Genomic DNA, 19,680 nt, shown 5'->3' on the forward strand with positions numbered 1-19,680 from the left:
GTTTAACTCAAAACATAATTAATGCATTGACTGTTGAAGTATATTTTCGGTTAGTGATATTGTTAGTACTTAGCTCATGCATCTTATTTATGTCATCAAGTGACCAACCTGTCCTTGCCTTACAGTCCTCATCAGAAAGAGAAGCAAAGCCTAGCCTGGGTTTGTCCATACCAACTTTCACGGTGCTTGCCAGCTCCAAAAGATCATTAATGATAGGTTCGGCTTTGTCAGAGAGGTGTTCCTTTAATGGAGTGCAATTGTCCATATTAACTTTTATATCAGGATGCAACTCATTGCCTACAAGATGATTTGAGCATACGCAGGAGTCAACTGGACACCAAAGTTTGAATTTCCGAAAGAGAGTAAGACGAGCAGAGTGAGGTAGTGGTGATTGATAGCAGGATGCATACTGCAAACAAATTGTGCATCGCCTGTGGAAGCTTGCACCATATAACACATCAACCACAGATAGAACTTGATATTCAGTTGTACAAAAATCATCAGGCTCTGGTATTTCTGAAGGATCTGTTTGGATATCTCTGACAGGATTCGCTGCTGGTTTTCTCTCATAGTGCTTAAAGCATTTGAAACAAATGACTGCATCATTAATCTTTGATTGGTTGACACCATCTTCTGAAAGGAGTCTACAAGGCCACTCATAGTTAACAACCTTCCGGAAGATCTTTTATGTTTTGGGAATATCCCTTACACGAAATGTGCATCCTGGTCCGACACAAGTCTTCTTTTTGTCATTTAATGGTGCTTCTGCATAAAATGCGTTATATTGAATTACAGAAGATGACTATGCCTTTTGTTGTAAGCTTTACTTAAGGTTATGACATTTTAAACTAAATATTATATTTAACATGTTAATTATCAAAATGGGGATATTGCAAGGGTGTCCTTTGTGACCTTTATTTACTCATTTGATTAATACATGAAGGCCCAAGAAGATAAATCAGTAGGTTTTACACAAATGTATTGTATGTATTACTACCATATATTGAGACAATTCTATTACAATATATATAACACTATAATATCATAATTACAGTTCCTATTCAAGATCACCATTGACAACACATGTACAATGTAAACAGACATTGTCATATGGAGAGCGTATATAAATACATTGTTATGCTGCATTTCTTGATATGCAATGGTCTTCTTTTCTCTACCAATATTTGCAATCAGAGTAATTTTGTTGTTCAGGTCAATGCAGAAGAAAACAAAACAACTATTTCAAAAATAATAGAAAATAAAAACCAAAAAATAGCGATATAAGAAACATATTTGAAAATAATACGTATTTCTTTGTTGTAAAATTGTAATGTTATCTAAAAAACACAGCATACACCTAAAAATGATCAAATAGTTATGTAATTATGCTGTGAATTATCCCTTTTTTTGACAACTAGAGACACTTTCCTCAAATCCAAAATTTTACACAAGCTGCATTGAAGTAGCTCAAAAACCATTTTCCTGGTTTTCGATTCTTTTCAAATTTTACCTGGTGGAGAAACACATATTTCAGCTAATTTTTATTTAAATTATAATAGTGAACAAAATTTTTAACATGGCAAATTTTGACATTTTTGGCGACATCGTGGTTTTCAAAACTGCAAAACATCATTATTTCCGCCTCTTAAACATTCCTTGCATCAAGAAAACAGTACAGATTTCATATATGAATTATGAATTATGTTTCAAGAAGAGAAAAAAAAACAAGAATCGATGAAACGGATTGCATGAAAACATGATGTGGGTGCATGTTTTTACATGTCGTCACTTTTCTGATTTTGCGGGCCCTTTGGGCCTTTCTAATGTAAAAAATCAAAAATCAAGTGTGTTTTTAGTATTGCCTTTGATAGTACTACAAACATGTGAAGTTTGAAAGAAATCTGGGTGTGGGTGGTTTCTATGGGAATTTTAACATTAGCTTGAACCCCACCTTAGACGATGCAATATCAATTCCAAAGAGAAAAAAGGTTATGAAAAATGTAGATGTTATTGCAAAATCAATTTGTTCTACAATAATTTCGAAATCAAACTGAAAAATACATATCTGCCACCTAAATACAACTATTTACATCGGTGTTTCAGGATATTCTTAACAAATTTCAACGATCTGGTATTTAATCACTCCGTCATCCAATCAAATGATTTCTTAACCGCCTTCTCCCATCGCTTTAGTCTTTTTCGAAGAGCTGGAAAATGAAAATAACATTTAGGATGTAAAATGTATTTGTTTTTTGTAAAAATGGGAAATAAAAGTGAATGAAAGTAAGATAGAGACAACATGCCACTCTTTAATTCATAAACATTGAATAGAACAACCCAGAAAATTTATAGTAAAGTTAAATTCAAAGTTAAAGTAAACTCTCTAACATCTGACCGAAAAATGAAAATGAATCTTTATTAGAAGTCTACTACATACATACTGGGATATCGAAAAAAAAAACAAAGAAATATTGATATTCATCTTATTTATGTAAACAATTTAAAAGAATAAACTCCAATCGTTAATCGTGTTATCCTGTCGTATAGAACGTCTGTGACTAAATATTTTTGAGGAAAGTTGAATCGGTCTAAAAACATGACAGATTTTTCTCGACAGTTTTTTTTCGCGAGATTTCTTTACATTTGAAGTAATAAACAGTTAGTGTTTCCTGACATCGTGTTTATACGTGCAAACGTATTTTCAATGTAGTATTTTCTAGTGTCTGAACGGAACTATACACAAAAAAGTAGTTTCTGTTCAGCGAAGCGATAAAACATGTAGTTAATATACAATGGTGTATAACATACGTACATTCTGATGATCAGTTCAAAGACAGTTGTTAAGTAATTAAGGTTATAAAGCTTACTGTTAAATTGTCAAATAATTTCAGAACAACAGGATTATAGTAAATATTTGATAACAACGTTTCAAATCACATAATTTGGGTATAAAAAGCCTGCATTAGTAAGATTATGAGTAACATAATACCTAATAATAGGAAAAGACGAAGAGTCGACGTACTAGTTCCCGCGATAATATAAAAAAATAATTTGATTCAGGTATGTGCTAAAAGGTGTGGTAGTGGCTGATGTTCGTAAGAAAGAAACACTGCATGTAGTCAAATTTGAATTTAGTTGTATCGTGTTTCAATGACAAATGTAATAATGTCCAAGAATCGTATCATTGCTGTTTCTACTAAATACCTGCCACGACTTCCAAGCTCTAATTGAAATAAAGAAATTGAAATATGGAAGAATAATGCACAAATTTAGGGTTTTATATAGACCAGAAACTTAGAGAACCACGTCATACAATTGCAAAGATTATACAATTTACATCGTAAGCGATACATATACGAGTATCATTCTCTGTCTAATTTTTCCTCTGAGCTGAGAATGTTACATATATAATATATACTTCAAAATATATCACACTGGTTTAGAATATACACGTGAACTTGTATACAATAGGATTGTAGGTGGTAGTCATTACTGGTCGACGGAAAATACCCGAAGTTATCATTTACATTTTATAAAATACATTAAAATCACGATGTTTAGAAAGTATTGGGTGAGTGCAAACGATTGAAACTGATAAAACGGACTTCTACTCCTCTCAAAATTGTTTATATATGACAGTTTTGCTGTTCTTAAATGACAAAAACAACAACGATTATTTAGCATTTGTCCGAGAGACTTATTTTATATTACTACCTCTTCTGTAAAGGAGTCTTCAATTCAATCGCAATTCGCATATAATATTTAATGAAATTATTTCAAGCGCATAATGGCCTGCATCGCTACAAGTAAGCTAGATACGAGGAAGAAATTATGTTATTGTGTGTTGCTTTGCAGCCGACCGCTTCCGTGTACAGTGACTACTCTTTGAGTAAAGTTCCATTCAGACAGTGTTATTACATATATGTACAAAAACATCATCGACAGGACGCTCTAACGAATGGAAAGAAAAAAACAGTCATATAACACAAACCTTCAGCTGAACAAGACTTTTCAAATACATCATTTCTTTTTGGGAATTCTTCTTCTAGTCCTAAATGATCTTCGTTTATCCTGAAGATATCTATGCCGGCAGCTGAACCCGCCATTAACGCAGCCCCGAAAGACGTTGTTTCTTTCATGAATGGTCGCACTATAATTTTATCACGAAATAACAAATATCAATAGCATTAAACCAGAGAAACATTACGTAAAAGAAGTAAAACTAAACTTTACAAAATATAGTATTAAAGTTCTGAATTTTTTTTATATAAGTACAGACAAAATATATCCAATCATTGATAAAGAAATATGCATAAATTAACACTGTGGAGAGTGGATATCAAGGTTAAGTCACTCTGATCTAATGGACAAATATAATTGTTGCACAGTAACCCCTAACAAGACTTATTCTACATCATCAGTACTGGAACATACCGACATTTCCCTCCAGGATGTCAGCCTGCATCTGCATAAACAATGTGTTCACAACCATCCCGCCGTCTGCCTTGAGGGAGGGAATGGGAAATCCGCTTTCCTCGGCGGCAATTTCTAATAACTGTAAAATAACGGAAATTTACAAATTTCCTAGTATAACCATGGTGCCAAATAGCGAGCCGTCATCTCTTTTGCGTTATTTTTTTTTCACGTGCTCATGTTATTTAAATATCGAGATAAGCATTTGTGTAAAACTTTCACTTCGTTCTTTTCAAACCAATTTGTTTAATATAAAGTACTTTGAACAGGTCATTGTGACCTACCTTCCTGACCTGGAAACATATTGATTCCAATGCTGCACGACATATATGTGCCTTGGTTGTATTAGTATTCAATCCACAAATAACCCTTAAATACAAAACATTTATCAATATCACACATTCATCACTCAAAATGTAAATCATTTTACTCTGATATCAAATAATATACTTAATAACATCCAGAGATTTTTCTTCAGATGGATTTATTCATGAAAGGCTATGTCGGTGGTTCATGTAAACCTCATTTACCGAGGAGAGGTGTCATATTGCCTACTATAACGTTTATTACAAGTCCTAATCAATACAGCTATATAACACACTCTGAAGGTTCTTATTTTCAAGTGCATCGATTATAAACTATTTTCGAGGAAGGATTAAAATCTCTCAAAATGTGCATATTGAAAATAACACTCAAGAAAAAAATATAATATTGTATAAATCATCGAAAATGACAATTCTTTACGCTACCAAATCGTATAGCGGTGAAAATATAAACAATCAAAAACATTAATTACAGGAAGCAATTATCACTGGTTATTTCGTACACTCATCAATCATTACCCACTACTTACTAAAGTCACCAATCATTACCCACTACTTACTAGTCATCAATCATTACCCACTACTTACTAATCATCAATCATTACCCACTACTTACTACAGTCACCAAACATTACCCACTACTTACTACAGTCATCAATCATTACCCACTACTTACTAGTCATCAATCATTACCCAAGAGTTACTATAGTCATCAATCATTACCCACTACTTACTACAGTCATCAATCATTACCCACTACTTACTAGTCATCAATCATTACCCACTCCTTACTACAGTCATCAATCACTACCCACTACTTACTACAGTCATCAATCATTACCCACTACTTACTACAGTCATCAATCATTACCCACTACTTACTACAGACATCAATCATTACCCACTACTTACTACAGACATCAATCATTACCCACTACTTACTACAGTCATCAATCATTACCCACTACTTACTACAGTCATCAATCATTACCCACTACTTACTACAGTCATCAATCATTACCCACTACTTACTACAGACATCAATCATTACCCACTACTTACTACAGTCATCCATCATTACCCACTACTTACTACAGTCACCATTCATTACCCACTACTTGCTACAGTCACCAAACATTACCCATAGTCATCAACCATTACCCACTACTTACTAGTCATCAATCATTACCCACTACTTACTATAGTCATCAATCATTACCCACTACTTACTACAGTCATCAATCATTACCCACTACTTACTACAGTCATCAATCATTACCCACTACTTACTAGTCATCAATCATTACCCACTAGTCATCAATCATTACCCACTACTTACTACAGTCATCAATCATCACCCACTACTTACTATAGTCATCAATCATTACCCACTACTTACTACAGTCATCAATCATTACCCACTACTTACTAGTCATCAATCATTACCCACTACTTACTACAGTCATCAATCATTACCCACTACTTACTAGTCATCAATCATTACCCACTACTTACTACAGTCATCAATCATTACCCTACAGTCTACATTACCCACTACTTACTACAGTCATCAATCATTACCCACTACTTACTACAGTCATCAATCATTACCCACTACTTACTACAGTCATCAATCATTACCCACTACTTACTACAGTCATCAATCATTACCCACTACTTACTACAGTCATCAATCATTACCCACTACTTACTACAGTCATCAATCATTACCCACTACTTACTAGTCATCAATCATTACCCACTACTTACTACAGTCATCAATCATTACCCACTACTTACTACAGTCATCAATCATTACCCACTACTTACTACAGTCATCAATCATTACCCACTACTTACTACAGTCATCAATCATTACCCACTACTTACTACAGTCATCAATCATTACCCACTACTTACTAGTCATCAATCATTACCCACTAGTCATCAATCATTACCCACTACTTACTAGTCATCAATCATTACCCACTACTTACTACAGTCATCAATCATTACCCACTACTTACTAGTCATCAATCATTACCCACTACTTGCTATAGTCATTAATCATTACCCACTAGTTACTACAGTCATCAATCATTACCCACTACTTACTAGTCATCAATCATTACCCACTACTTACTACAGTCATCAATCATTACCCACTACTTACTAGTCATCAATCATTACCCACTACTTACTATAGTCATCAATCATTACCCACTACTTACTACAGTCATCAATCATTACCCACTACTTACTACAGTCATCAATCATTACCCACTACTTACTACAGTCATCAATCATTACCCACTATTTACTACAGACATCAATCATTACCCACTACTTACTACAGTCATCAATCATTACCCACTACTTACTACAGTCATCAATCATTACCCACTACTTACTACAGTCATCAATCATTACCCACTACTTACTACAGTCATCAATCATTACCCACTACTTACTAGTCATCAATCATTACCCACTACTTACTACAGTCATCCATCATTACCCACTACTTACTACAGTCATCAATCATTACTACTCATCAATCATTACCCACAGTCATCAACATTACCCACTACTTACTAGTCATCAATCATTACCCACTACTTACTACAGTCATCAATCATTACCCACTACTTACTACAGTCATCAATCATTACCCACTACTTACTACAGTCATCAATCATTACCCACTACTTACAACAGTCATCAATCATCAATCATTACCCACTATTTACTACAGACATCAATCATTACCCACTACTAACTACAGTCATCAATCATTACCCACTACTTACTACAGTCACCATTCATTACCCACTACTTACTGCAGTCATCAATCATTACCCACTACTTACTACAGTCATCAATCATTACCCACTACTTACTACAGTCATCAATCATTACCCACTACTTACTACAGTCATCAATCATTACCCACTACTTACTACAGTCATCAATCATTACCCACTACTTACTACAGTCATCAATCATTACCCACTACTTACTACAGTCATCAATCATTACCCACTACTTACTACAGTCATCAATCATTACCCACTACTTACTACAGTCATCAATCATTACCCACTACTTACTAGTCATCAATCATTACCCACTACTTACTACAGTCATCAATCATTACCCACTACTTACTACAGTCATCAATCATTCAATCATTACCCACTTCTTACTACAGTCATCAATCATTACCCACTACTTACTAGTCATCAATCATTACCCACTACTTACTACAGTCATCAATCATTACCCACTACACTCATCAATCATTACCCACTACTTACTACAGTCATCAATCATTACCCACTACTTACTACAGTCATCAATCATTACCCACTACTTACTACAGTCATCAATCATTACCCACTACTTACTACAGTCATCAATCATTACCCACTACTTACTACAGTCATCAATCATTACCCACTACTTACTACAGTCATCAATCATTACCCACTACTTACTACAGTCATCAATCATTACCCACTACTTACTACAGTCATCAATCATTACCCACTACTTACTACAGTCATCAATCATTACCCACTACTTACTACAGTCATCAATCATTACCCACTACTTACTACAGTCATCAATCATTACCCACTACTTAATACAGTCATCAATCATTACCCACTACTTACTACAGTCATCAATCATTACCCACTACTTACTACAGTCATCAATCATTACCCACTACTTACTACAGTCATCAATCATTACCCACTACTCATACTACCCACTACTAGTCATCAATCATTACCCACTACTTACTACAGTCATCATTCATTACCCACTACTTACTACAGTCATCAATCATTACCCACTACTTACTACAGTCATCAATCATTACCCACTACTTACTACAGTCATCAATCATTACCCACTACTTACTAGTCATCAATCATTACCCACTACTTACTACAGTCATCAATCATTACCCACTACTTACTACAGTCATCAATCATTACCCACTACTTACTACAGTCATCAATCATTACCCACTACTTACTACAGTCATCAATCATTACCCACTACTACTACAGTCATCAATCATTCTTACTACAGTCATCAATCATTACCCACTACTTACTAGAGTCATCAATCATTACCCACTACTTACTACAGTCATCAATCATTACCCACTACTTACTACAGTCATCAATCATTACCCACTACTTACTACAGTCATCAATCATTACTACCATCAATCATTACCCACTACTTACTACAGTCATCAATCATTACCCACTACTTACTACAGTCATCAATCATTACCCACTACTTACTACAGTCATCAATCATTACCCACTACTTACTACAGTCATCAATCATTACCCACTACTTACTACAGTCATCAATCATTACCCACTACTTACTAGTCATCAATCATTACCCACTACTTACTACAGTCATCAATCATTACCCACTACTTACTACAGTCATCAATCATTACCCACTACTTACTACAGTCATCAATCATTACCCACTACTATAGTCATTAATCATTACCCACTACTTACTACAGTCATCAATCATTACCCACTACTTACTACAGTCATCAATCATTACCCACTACTTACTACAGTCATCAATCATTACCCACTACTTACTACAGTCATCAATCATTACCCACTACTTACTAGTCATCAATCATTACCCACTACTTACTACAGTCATCAATCATTACCCACTACTTACTACAGTCATCAATCATTACCCACTACTTACTACAGTCATCAATCATTACCCACTACTTACTACAGACATCAATCATTACCCACTACTTACTACAGTCATCAATCATTACCCACTACTTACTACAGACATCAATCATTACCCACTACTTACTACAGTCATCAATCATTACCCACTACTTACTACAGTCATCAATCATTACCCACTACTTACTACAGTCATCAATCATTACCCACTACTTACTACAGTCATCAATCATTACCCACATCAATCATTACTACAGTCATCAATCATTACCCACTACTTACTACAGTCATCAATCATTACCCACTACTTACTACAGTCATCAATCATTACCCACTACTTACTACAGTCATCAATCATTACCCACTACTTACTACAGACATCAATCATTACCCACTACTTACTACAGTCATCAATCATTACCCACTACTTACTACAGTCATCAATCATTACCCACTACTTACTACAGTCATCAATCATTACCCACTACTTACTACAGTCATCAATCATCACCCACTACTTACTAGTCATCAATCATTACCCACTACTTACTACAGTCATCAATCATTACCCACTACTTACTACAGTCATCAATCATTACCCACTACTTACTACAGTCATCAATCATTACCCACTACTTACTACAGTCATCAATCATTACCCACTACTTACTACAGTCATCAATCATTACCCACTACTTACTACAGTCATCAATCATTACCCACTACTTACTACAGTCATCAATCATTACCCACTACTTACTAGTCATCAATCATTACCCACTACTTACTACAGTCATCAATCATTACCCACTACTTACTACAGTCATCAATCATTACCCACTACTTACTACAGTCATCAATCATTACCCACTACTTACTACAGTCATCAATCATTACCCACTACTTACTACAGTCATCAATCATTACCCACTACTTACTACAGTCATCAATCATTACCCACTACTTACTACAGTCATCAATCATTACCCACTACTTACTACAGTCATCAATCATTACCCACTACTTACTAGTCATCAATCATTACCCACTACTTACTACAGTCATCAATCATTACCCACTACTTACTACAGTCATCAATCATTACCCACTACTTACTACAGTCATCAATCATCACCCACTACTTACTAGTCATCAATCATTACCCACTACTTACTACAGTCATCAATCATTACCCACTAGTCATCAATCATTACCCACTACTTGCTATAGTCATTAATCATTACCCACTAGTTACTACAGTCATCAATCATTACCCACTACTTACTAGTCATCAATCATTACCCACTACTTACTACAGTCATCAATCATTACCCACTACTTACTACAGTCATCAATTATTACCCACTACTTACTACAGTCATCAATCATTACCCACTACTTACTACAGTCATCAATCATTACCCACTACTTACTACAGTCATCAATCATTACCCACTAGTCATCAATCATTACCCACTACTTACTACAGTCATCAATCATTACCCACTACTTACTAGTCATCAATCATTACCCACTACTTACTACAGTCATCAATCATTACCCACTACTTACTACAGTCATCAATCATTACCCACTACTTACTACAGTCATCAATCATTACCCACTACTTACTACAGTCATCAATCATTACCCACTACTTACTACAGACATCAATCATTACCCACTACTTACTACAGTCATCAATCATTACCCACTACTTACTACAGTCATCAATCATTACCCACTACTTACTACAGTCATCAATCATTACCCACTACTTACTACAGTCATCAATCACTACCCACTACTTACTACAGTCATCAATCATTACCCACTACTTACTACAGTCATCAATCATTACCCACTACTTACTACAGTCTCAATCATTACCCACTACTTACTAGTCATCAATCATTACCCACTACTTACTACAGTCATCAATCATTACCCACTACTTACTACAGTCATCAATCATTACCCACTACTTACTACAGTCATCAATCATTACCCACTACTTACTAGTCATCAATCATTACCCACTACTTACTACAGACATCAATCATTACCCACTACTTACTACAGTCATCAATCATTACCCACTACTTACTACAGTCATCAATCATTACCCACTACTTACTAGTCATCAATCATTACCCACTACTTACTACAGTCATCAATCATTACCCACTACTTACTACAGTCATCAATCATTACCCACTACTTACAGTCATCAATCATTACCCACTACTACAGTCATCAATCATTACCCACTACTTACTACAGTCATCAATCATTACCCACTACTTACTACAGTCATCAATCATTACCCACTACTTACTACAGTCATCAATCATTACCCACTACTTACTAGTCATCAATCATTACCCACTACTTACTACAGTCATCAATCATTACCCACTACTTACTACAGTCATCAATCATTACCCACTACTTACTACAGTCATCAATCATTACCCACTACTTACTACAGTCATCAATCATTACCCACTACTTACTACAGTCATCAATCATTACCCACTACTTACTACAGACATCAATCATTACCCACTACTTACTACAGTCATCAATCATTACCCACTACTTACTAGTCATCAATCATTACCCACTACTTACTACAGTCATCAATCATTACCCACTACTTACTACAGTCATCAATCATTACCCACTACTTACTACAGTCATCAATCATTACCCACTACTTACTACAGTCATCAATCATTACCCACTACTTACTACAGTCATCAATCATTACCCACTACTTACTACAGTCATCAATCATTACCCACTACTTACTACAGTCATCAATCATTACCCACTACTTACTACAGTCATCAATCATTACCCACTACTTACTACAGTCATCAATCATTACCCACTACTTACTACAGTCATCAATCATTACCCACTACTTACTACAGTCATCAATCATTACCCACTACTTACTACAGTCATCAATCATTACCCACTACTTACTACAGTCATCAATCATTACCCACTACTTACTACAGTCATCAATCATTACCCACTACTTACTACAGTCATCAATCATTACCCACTACTTACTACAGTCATCAATCATTACCCACTACTTACTACAGTCATCAATCATTACCCACTACTTACTACAGTCATCAATCATTACCCACTACTTACTACAGTCATCAATCATTACCCACTACTTACTACAGTCATCAATCATTACCCACTACTTACTACAGTCATCAATCATTACCCACTACTTACTACAGTCATCAATCATTACCCACTACTTACTAGTCATCAATCATTACCCACTACTTACTACAGTCATCAATCATTACCCACTACTTACTACAGTCATCAATCATTACCCACTACTTACTACAGTCATCAATCATTACCCACTACTTACTACAGTCATCAATCATTACCCACTACTTACTACAGTCATCAATCATTACCCACTACTTACTACAGTCATCAATCATTACCCACTACTTACTACAGTCATCAATCATTACCCACTAGTCATCAATCATTACCCACTACTTACTACAGTCATCAATCATTACCCACTAGTCATCAATCATTACCCACTACTTACTACAGTCATCAATCATTACCCACTACTTACTACAGTCATCAATCATTACCCACTACTTACTACAGTCATCAATCATTACCCACTACTTACTACAGTCATCAATCATTACCCACTACTTACTAGTCATCAATCATTACCCACTACTTACTACAGTCATCAATCATTACCCACTACTTACTACAGTCATCAATCATTACCCACTACTTACTACAGTCATCAATCATTACCCACTACTTACTACAGTCATCAATCATTACCCACTACTTACTACAGTCATCAATCATTACCCACTACTTACTACAGTCATCAATCATTACCCACTACTTACTACAGTCATCAATCATTACCCACTACTTACTACAGTCATCAATCATTACCCACTACTTACTACAGTCATCAATCATTACCCACTACTTACTACAGTCATCAATCATTACCCACTACTTACTACAGTCATCAATCATTACCCACTACTTACTAGTCATCAATCATTACCCACTACTTACTACAGACATCAATCATTACCCACTACTTACTACAGACATCAATCATCACCCACTACTTACTATAGTCATCAATCATCACCCACTACTTACTAGTCATCAATCATTACCCACTAGTCATCAATCATTACCCACTACTTACTACAGTCATCAATCATTACCCACTACTTACTACAGTCATCAATCATTACCCACTACTTACTAGTCATCAATCATTACCCACTACTTACTACAGACATCAATCACTACCCACTACTTACTACAGACATCAATCATTACCCACTACTTACTACAGTCATCCATCATTACCCACTACTTACTACAGTCACCATTCATTACCCACTACTTACTGCAGTCATCAATCATTACCCACTACTTACTACAGTCATCAATCATCACCCACTACTTACTACAGTCATCAATCATTACCCACTACTTACTACAGACATCAATCATTACCCACTACTTACTACAGTCATCAATCATTACCCACTACTTACTACAGTCATCAATCATTACCCACTACTTACTACAGTCATCAATCATTACCCACTACTTACTACAGTCATCAATCATTACCCACTACTTACTACAGTCATCAATCATTACCCACTACTTACTACAGTCATCAATCATTACCCACTACTTACTACAGTCATCAATCATTACCCACTACTTACTACAGTCATCAATCATTACCCACTACTTACTACAGTCATCAATCATTACCCACTACTTACTACAGTCATCAATCATTACCCACTACTTACTACAGTCATCAATCATTACCCACTACTTACTACAGTCATCAATCATTACCCACTACTTACTACAGTCATCAATCATTACCCACTACTTACTAGTCATCAATCATTACCCACTACTTACTACAGTCATCAATCATTACCCACTACTTACTAGTCATCAATCATTACCCACTACTTACTACAGTCATCAATCATTACCCATTACTTACTACAGTCATCAATCATTACCCACTACTTACTACAGTCATCAATCATTACCCACTACTTACTACAGTCATCAATCATTACCCACTACTTACTACAGTCATCAATCATTACCCACTATTTACTACAGACATCAATCATTACCCATTATTTACTACAGACATCAATCATTACCCACTACTAACTACAGACATCAATCATTACCCACTACTTACTACAGTCATCAATCATTACCCACTACTTACTACAGTCATCAATCATTACCCACTACTTACTACAGTCATCAATCATTACCCACTACTTACTACAGTCATCAATCATTACCCACTACTTACTACAGTCATCAATCATTACCCACTACTTACTACAGTCATCAATCATCACCCACTACTTACTACAGACATCAATCATCACCCACTACTTACTAGTCATCAGATCATTAATCATTACCCACTACTTACTACAGACATCAATCATTACCCACTACTTACTACAGTCATCAATCATTACCCACTACTTACTACAGTCATCAATCATTACCCACTACTTACTACAGTCATCAATCATTACCCACTACTTACTACAGTCATCAATCATTACCCACTACTTACTACAGTCATCAATCATTACCCACTACTTACTACAGTCATCAATCATTACCCACTACTTACTACAGTCATCAATCATTACCCACTACTTACTACAGTCATCAATCATTACCCACTACTTACATTACTAGTCATCAATCATTACCCACTACTTACTACAGTCATCAATCATTACCCACTACTTACTACAGTCATCAATCATTACCCACTACTTACTACAGTCATCAATCATCACCCACTACTTACTACAGTCATCAATCATTACCCACTACTTACTACAGTCATCAATCATTACCCACTACTTACTACAGTCATCAATCATTACCCACTACTTACTACAGTCATCAATCATTACCCACTACTTACTACAGTCATCAATCATTACCCACTACTTACTACAGTCATCAATCATTACCCACTACTTACTACAGTCATCAATCATTACCCACTACTTACTACAGTCATCAATCATTACCCACTACTTACTACAGTCATCAATCATTACCCACTACTTACTACAGTCATCAATCATTACCCACTACTTACTAGTCATCAATCATTACCCACTACTTACTACAGTCATCAATCATTACCCACTACTTACTACAGTCATCAATCATTACCCACTACTTACTACAGTCATCAATCATTACCCACTACTTACTACAGTCATCAATCATCACCCACTACTTACTACAGTCATCAATCATTACCCACTACTTACTACAGACATCAATCATTACCCACTACTTACTACAGACATCAATCATTACCCACTACTTACTACAGACATCAATCATTACCCACTACTTACTAGTCATTACCCACTACTTACTACAGACATCAATCATTACCCACTACTTACTACAGTCATCAATCATTACCCACTACTTACTACAGTCATCAATCATTACCCACTACTTACTACAGACATCAATCATTACCCACTACTTACTAGTCATCAATCATTACCCACTACTTACTACAGTCATCAATCATTACCCACTACTTACTAGTCATCAATCATTACCCACTACTTACTACAGTCATCAATCATTACCCACTACTTACTACAGTCATCAATCATTACCCACTACTTACTACAGTCATCAATCATTACCCACTACTTACTACAGTCATCAATCATTACCCACTACTTACTACAGTCATCAATCATTACCCACTACTTACTACAGTCATCAATCATTACCCACTACTTACTACAGTCATCAATCATTACCCACTACTTACTACAGTCATCAATCATTACCCACTACTTACTACAGTCATCAATCATTACCCACTACTTACTAGTCATCAATCATTACCCACTAGTCATCAATCATTACCCACTACTTACTACAGTCATCAATCATTACCCACTATTTACTACAGACATCAATCATTACCCACTACTTACTACAGTCATCAATCATTACCCACTACTTACTAGTCATCAATCATTACCCACTACTTACTACAGTCATCAATCATTACCCACTACTTACTACAGTCATCAATCATTACCCACTACTTACTACAGTCATCAATCATTACCCACTACTTACTACAGTCATCAATCATTACCCACTACTTACTACAGTCATCAATCATTACCCACTACTTACTACAGTCATCAATCATTACCCACTACTTACTACAGTCATCAATCATTACCCACTACTTACTACAGTCATCAATCATTACCCACTACTTACTACAGTCATCAATCATTACCCACTACTTACTACAGTCATCAATCATTACCCACTACTTACTAGTCATCAATCATTACCCACTACTTACTACAGTCATCAATCATTACCCACTACTTACTACAGTCATCAATCATTACCCACTACTTACTACAGTCATCAATCATTACCCACTACTTACTACAGTCATCAATCATTACCCACTACTTACTACAGACATCAATCATTACCCACTACTTACTACAGTCATCAATCATTACCCACTACTTACTACAGTCATCAATCATTACCCACTACTTACTACAGTCATCAATCATTACCCACTAGTCATCAATCATTACCCACTACTTACTACAGTCATCAATCATTACCCACTACTTACTACAGTCATCAATCATTACCCACTACTTACTACAGTCATCAATCATTACCCACTACTTACTACAGTCATCAATCATTACCCACTACTTACTAGTCATCAATCATTACCCACTACTTACTACAGTCATCAATCATTACCCACTACTTACTACAGTCATCAATCATTACCCACTACTTACTACAGTCATCAATCATTACCCACTACTTACTACAGTCATCAATCATTACCCACTACTTACTACAGTCATCAATCATTACCCACTAGTCATCAATCATAACACACTACTAGCTATAATCATAATCATTACACATAGTTACCCATCAATCAGTTACGACAGTCATCAATCATTACCCACACTAGTCATCAATCATAACCCACAACTTGCTATAGACATTAAACATTACCCAATAGTTACTACAGTCATCAATCATTACCCACTAGTCATCAATCATTACCCACTACTTACTACAGTCATCAATCATTACCCACTACTTACTACAGTCATCAATCATTACCCACTACTTACTACAGTCATCAATCATTACCCACTACTTACTACAGTCATCAATCATTACCCACTACTTACTACAGTCATCAATCACTACCCACTACTTACTACAGTCATCAATCATTACCCACTACTTACTACAGTCATCAATCATTACCCACTACTTACTACAGACATCAATCATTACCCACTGCTTACTACAGTCATCAATCATTACCCACTACTTACTACAGTCATCAATCATTACCCACTACTTACTACAGTCATCAATCATTACCCACTACTTACTACAGTCATCAATCATTACCCACTACTTACTAGTCATCAATCATTACCCACTACTTACTACAGTCATCAATCATTACCCACTACTTACTACAGTCATCAATCATTACCCACTACTTACTACAGTCATCAATCATTACCCACTACTTACTACAGTCATCAATCATTACCCACTACTTACTACAGTCATCAATCATTACCCACTACTTACTAGTCATCAATCATTACCCACTACTTACTAGTCATCAATCATTACCCACTACTTACTACAGTCATCAATCATCACCCACTACTTACTAGTCATCAATCATTACCCACTACTTACTACAGTCATCAATCATTACCCACTAGTCATCAATCATTACCCACTACTTACTACAGTCATCAATCATTACCCACTACTTACTACAGTCATCAATCATTACCCACTACTTACTAGTCATCAATCATTACCCACTACTTACTACAGTCATCAATCATTACCCACTACTTACTACAGTCATCAATCATTACCCACTACTTACTAGTCATCAATCATTACCCACTACTTACTACAGTCATCAATCATTACCCACTACTTACTACAGTCATCAATCATTACCCACTACTTACTAGTCATCAATCATTACCCACTACTTACTACAGACATCAATCATTACCCACTACTTACTAGTCATCAATCATTACCCACACTAATCATCAATCATTACCCACTACTTACTAGTCATCAATCATTACCCACTACTTACTATAGTCATCAATCATTACCCACTACTTACTAGTCATCAATCATTACCCACTACTTACTAGTCATCAATCATTACCCACTACTTACTACAGTCATCAATCATTACCCACTACTTACTACAGTCATCAATCATTACCCACTACTTACTACAGTCATCAATCATTACCCACTACTTACTAAAGTCATCAATCATTACCCACTACTTACTACAGTCATCAATCATTACCCACTACTTACTACAGTCATCAATCATTACCCACTACTTACTACAGTCATCAATCATTACCCACTACTTACTACAGTCATCAATCATTACCCACTACTTACTATAGTCATCAATCATTACCCACTACTTACTACAGTCATCAATCATTACCCACTACTTACTACAGTCATCAATCATTACCCACTACTTACTACAGTCATCAATCATTACCCACTACTTACTACAGTCATCAATCATTACCCACTACTTACTACAGTCATCAATCATTACCCACTACTTACTACAGTCATCAATCATTACCCACTACTTACTACAGTCATCAATCATTACCCACTACTTACTACAGTCATCAATCATTACCCACTACTTACTACAGTCATCAATCATTACCCACTACTTACTACAGTCATCAATCATTACCCACTACTTACTACAGTCATCAATCATTACCCACTACTTACTACAGACATCAATCATTACCCACTACTTACTACAGACATCAATCATTACCCACTATTTACTACAGACATCAATCACTAACCACTACTTCATGAACATGAAAAAATTCTCAATTTAT

General features: G+C 35.5%; 1 protein-coding gene across 1 annotated transcript in view; it reads right to left on the minus strand.

Annotated features, from left to right (window-relative positions):
* Positions 1-899: 899 nt before the first annotated feature.
* Positions 900-19,680, minus strand: part of LOC132559128 (glycerol kinase-like) — a 45,237-nt gene continuing 26,456 nt past the window's right edge. Inside the window, exons 16-19 of the mRNA XM_060223734.1 lie at positions 4,758-4,842; positions 4,435-4,555; positions 3,992-4,150; positions 900-2,207 (exon numbers count right to left, since the gene is read on the minus strand). Of these exons, the coding sequence (XP_060079717.1) occupies positions 2,140-2,207; positions 3,992-4,150; positions 4,435-4,555; positions 4,758-4,842 (433 nt within the window). The 3' untranslated portion in view covers positions 900-2,139. The remainder of the gene's footprint in view (positions 2,208-3,991; positions 4,151-4,434; positions 4,556-4,757; positions 4,843-19,680) is intronic.

Source organism: Ylistrum balloti, unplaced genomic scaffold, assembly GCF_031769215.1.
Source record: "Ylistrum balloti isolate Yb309-2 unplaced genomic scaffold, AGI_CSIRO_Ybal_v1 Utg370858, whole genome shotgun sequence".
NCBI lineage: Eukaryota > Metazoa > Mollusca > Bivalvia > Pectinida > Pectinidae > Ylistrum > Ylistrum balloti.